Source organism: Lathyrus oleraceus, chromosome 1 (assembly GCF_024323335.1).
Source record: "Lathyrus oleraceus cultivar Zhongwan6 chromosome 1, CAAS_Psat_ZW6_1.0, whole genome shotgun sequence".
Lineage (NCBI taxonomy): Eukaryota > Viridiplantae > Streptophyta > Magnoliopsida > Fabales > Fabaceae > Lathyrus > Lathyrus oleraceus.
This window is the reverse complement of record NC_066579.1, coordinates 129,511,574-129,516,544: the sequence shown is the minus strand read 5'-3', so window position 1 is coordinate 129,516,544 and position 4,971 is coordinate 129,511,574. Positions and strand designations below refer to the sequence as shown.

General features: G+C 40.5%; 1 protein-coding gene across 1 annotated transcript; it reads right to left on the bottom strand.

Annotated features, from left to right (window-relative positions):
- Positions 1-1,924: 1,924 nt before the first annotated feature.
- Positions 1,925-3,598, bottom strand: LOC127115519 (uncharacterized; the record flags this gene model as incomplete). Its single annotated transcript, XM_051047045.1, has 3 exons — positions 1,925-1,972; positions 2,096-2,661; positions 2,725-3,598. Coding segments are annotated over 3 exons (1,488 nt in total), but the record flags the coding sequence as incomplete, so codon positions are not given.
- Positions 3,599-4,971: the final 1,373 nt, after the last annotated feature.

Here is a 4,971-nt window from a genome sequence, read left to right as displayed (position 1 = left end):
ACGAACCTCCTTGTTCAAGAACACAAGCCCTCAGTAAATCTTCCAATGACTGAATAGTTCTCTCAGTTTGGCCATCAGTTTGAGGATGATATGCCGAACTCAACCTCAACTTAGATCCCAACGAATCTTGCAGACTTTTCCAAAATCCCGATGTAAACCTCGGATCTCTGTCCGACACAATACACAGAGGAACACCATGCAACTTTACAACTACTCGGATGTAAATCTCTGCCAACTTCGCAATTGGGTAAGTGATGTTAATAGGTATGAAGTGAGCCGACTTCGTGAGCCTATCAACGATCACCCAAATCGAATCATGCCCTCGTAAGGTAGCAGGCAGCCCCGTTACAAAGTCCATAGAAATGCTATCCCATTTCCATTCTGGAACTTCCAACGGTTGCATCAACCCAGCAGGCTTCTGATGCTCAATCTTCGACTTCTGACAAGTTAAGCACGCATACACAAAACGAGCCACATCTTCTTTCATTCCGGGCCACCAAAATAATTTCTTTAAATCCTGATACATTTTAGTAGCTCCTGGATAAATACTCAAGTTGCTTCTATGACCCTCCTCTAGAATACTTCTCTTCAAAATTGCGTCGTCAGGAATACAAATTCTTTCCCCTAATTTCAACACACCTCTCGCATCAACCGTAAAGTCACTTTTCTCTGATTGACCACAACGATTAAGGATATCTACTAATTTCACATCCAATTTCTGTGCCTCTCGGATACTATCCATAAAATCATTATTAATCTTTAGCATTCCTAGCATCACACTCTGCGGTGTTACTTCGCAAACCAAACTCATATCCCGAAATTGCTCAATTAATTCCAACTCCTTAATCATCATTGCTGACACATGCAAGGTCTTTCTACTTAAAGCATCGGCCACAACATTTGCTTTTCCTGGATGATAATTCAAACCGAAATCATAATCCTTAAGCAATTCGAACCACCTACGTTGTCTCATGTTCAGCTCTTTCTGATCAAATAGATACTTTAAACTTTTATGATCGCTGAAAACTTCGAATCTGGAACCATAAAGGTAATGCCTCCAAAGTTTTAGCGCAAACACTACAGCAGCAAGTTCAAGATCATGCGTAGGATAGTTCTTTTCATGAATTCTCAACTGTCGCGACGCATAAGCAATTACTTTATTATTTTGCATGAGCACACCTCCCAAACCCATCAACGAAGCATCACAGTAAATTATAAACGGTTCCCCCGGATTTGGCAAAGTCAAAACCGGCGCCGACGTCAATCTCCTCTTTAATTCATTAAAACTCTCTTCGCACTGAACATCCCACACGAAAGCTTTGCCTTTGCAAGTTAATTTAGTCAACGGAAGTGCTAACTTAGAAAATCCTTCAATAAATCTTCTATAATATCCAGCTAATCCCAAAAAGCTTCTAATCTCGGTAACCGACTTAGGAGTTTCCCATTGCAATACAGCTTCTACCTTGGAAGGATCTACAGCAATACCTTTTCCTGAAATTACATGGCCGAGAAAACTGACTTCTCTTAACCAAAACTCACACTTGGACAACTTCGCATACAATTTCTTATCTTTCAAAACCTCCAATACTAATCTCAAATGTTCCTGGTGCTCTCCTTCAGACTTAGAGTAAATCAAAATATCATCAATAAATACTACCACAAAATGATCCAGATAAGTATGGAAAATACGATTCATGTATTCCATAAATACTCCCGGCGCATTAGTCACACCGAAAGGCATCACAGAATACTCATAATGTCCATACCGAGTTCTGAACGCTGTCTTCTGGATGTCTTCATCTTTCACTCTGATCTGATGATAGCCCGATCTCAAGTCAATTTTACTGAACACACAAGCACCCACTAATTGGTCCATCAAATCATCTATCCTCGGTAGTGGATACTTATTCTTGATCGTTACTTTATTCAATTGTCTATAATCAATACAAAGCCTCATACTACCCTCTTTCTTCTTTACTAGCAACACTGGAGCTCCCCACGGCGACACACTTGGTCTTATAAACTTCTTCTCAAGTAAGTCTTCCAATTGCTTCTTTAATTCATATAATTCAGATGCCGACATTCTATACGGTGCCATCGAAACAGGCCTAGTACCAGGTACCAGATCAATAGTAAATTCAACTTCCCTCTCTGGCGGCACACTAGGAATTTCATCAGGAAAAACTTCAGGGAATTCTTTCACCACTAACAGTTCCTCTATCTTAGCTTTACTTTCAACCGACAACGTCGCCATCAAAGAAAACATCTGAGCTCCCTCTTTCATCAATTTTCGCAATTCTCTGAAAGGTAATAAGTCAACTCCTTCCTCTTCAGGAGTGGAAAACCTCACCGACTTATGATGACAATTTATATGAACATAATTATACTCTAACCAGTTCATACCAAGAATTACATCCATCCCATCCAACTGCAAACATACTAAATCAACATAGAAATCTTTATCGAAGATCGACAAAGGACATTTTAAACATACCAAAGAAGTAGTTACTGATCCCTTAGCTGGGGTCTCAACAATCAATTCACCATCCAAAGCGGACAATTTTAAACCCAGTCTTCGAGCACAGTTAGCAGAAATAAAACAGTGGGTAGCACCGGTATCAATAATAGTAATTAAAGGGGTACCATATATGAAACATGTACCTCAGATAAGTCTGTCCTCACAGGAGGTTTGAGTTCCGGTCAATGCGAACACCTTCCCAGTCTGAGATTTCTTTGGCTTCTGACACTGACTTCCAATATGCCCTTCTTCGCCACAATTAAAACAAATCATTTCCTTGTGCTTGCAATCAGCCATTGCATGACCAGTCTTACCACAGCGAAAACACCTCTTTACTTCAGCAGTGCATACATTACTCTTATGACCAGCCTGACCACATTTGAAGCAAACTATACCAGCAGGAGCACCTCCCCTACTAGTCCTCTGAGCCGGAGCAGCTCCTTGTTTCCCTTTTCCCACTGGAGCATCATACGGCTTGCCACGGTTTTGATGCTGCTTTCCCTTGCGGTCACTGACAATCTTGTAATGAGCATTATTGTCCTCTTCAAATATCCTGCAGCTATCAACCAGTTCAGTAAAAATGCGTATCTTCTGATACCCAACAGCCTTCTTAATTTCAGAGCGCAATCCATTCTCAAACTTGATGCACTTTGAAAATTCAGCACCAACACCAGTGTAATGAGGATAAAATTTGGACAGCTCCACAAATTTCGCAGCATAATCAGTGACAGACATGTTTCCTTGCTTCAGCTCAAGGAACTCGATTTCCTTCTTACCACGGACATCTTCCGGATAATACTTTCTCAGAAATTCCCTACGGAATACATCCCAAGTAATGTCTTCACCTGCCACGGTCAACCTCTCGTGAGTCTCTAGCCACCAGTCATCAGCTTCGACTGCTAGCATGTGAGTACCATACCGAACCTTCTGAGCTGGAGTGCAATCCATAACACGGAAGATTCTCTCAATCTCTTTCAACCATCCCAAGGCTGCATCTGGATCATGCTTCCCTTTAAACACCGGCGGATTCTCTCTTTGAAAAGTCGCCAAGCTACGTGATCCAGCATCCCCACCAGCATTTGGCAAGTTCTGCACCGCTTGTGCCATTGCTTGCATTGCGGCAGCCATTGCAGCGTCATTCCTTCCAGCCATTTCAACTTATCAATACAACACAACTTAAAGTTAGATTGGTAACAATACCTAATTGTTAGACAGTAATGACACGACAACTGGCCGGACAGACCGACCTGCTCTGATACCACTAATGTAACACCCTTCTAAAATACCCCAAATATTTAATTAAAATAACAACAACAAATATCAGAGTAATTATGCACCAAGGGTGTCACACAACACTTAACAACATAATAACTGTCATGCTCATTATTTAATCAAAATAACATTTTTGCACAATTCGCAGCGGATATAAATCAACTCAACCATTCCACAAACATATAACGTATTACATGAAAAATGGTTCAACAACCGACAATAAACAATTAAAACATCCCGTCCCGATGTTACATCTATCAGAGCATGACCCACTACGGTGACTACCCTAGACTCCAAGCACTAGCTCCTACTCAACTCATTGCTCGTTACCTGAAAAATAATTGTAAGGGTGAGTTCCTCAATCGATGTAACAAACATTATAAATTATCATGTTATGTTAAGTAATTTAACTCATTAATCACCCAATATCAGCACAACTCATATACATACTCAAGATCAATACCACTGATACACATACAACAAACCAACAGAATGCAACTCTAATGAGACTCGACTCGTCATGCATGTGGTACCATTCGGAGTAAAACTCCCAACTTAAAATCATTGCCATTTTAGTGGGCATCAAGGCATAAGCCTTCAACTTTCAACTTAAAATTTGCCAATCCAGGCCAACGTGGTGTGAGCAAAGCTCCGACTTAATGCATATGAATGTACATGGCATACACGACTTTAAACTGTCAACAACATAATAATAATATCAACACAACAACGTTTTCAACAAAAATCAACTTATAATCAACCTTGGCTCATCAAGCCTCCAACTCAGTATTTTCAACAACTTTAACACAACTGATCCACATATTGGGATCAACATTTCATAACATAAACCCAACAAAATTATTCATCGAAATCAACGAGAATATGCCAATCACCAATTATGTTCACAACATTAAAATATCAAATTTTCCAATTTCCAACAGTGTTAACCGGTTAACGCCCTGGGTTAACCGGTTAACGCAGGACAAAAATACATTTTCTGGCAAAACGCAATAGTGTTAACCGGTTAACGCCCTGGGTTAACCGGTTAACGCAGGCAAAACAGCACATTTTCACAAATATAACAGTGTTACCGGTTAACGCCCTGGGTTAACCGGTTAACGCAGACAAAACAGCAGTTCCTGCGCTAACACAAGGCAGAATGCAGAGTTTCCGCATTTTCC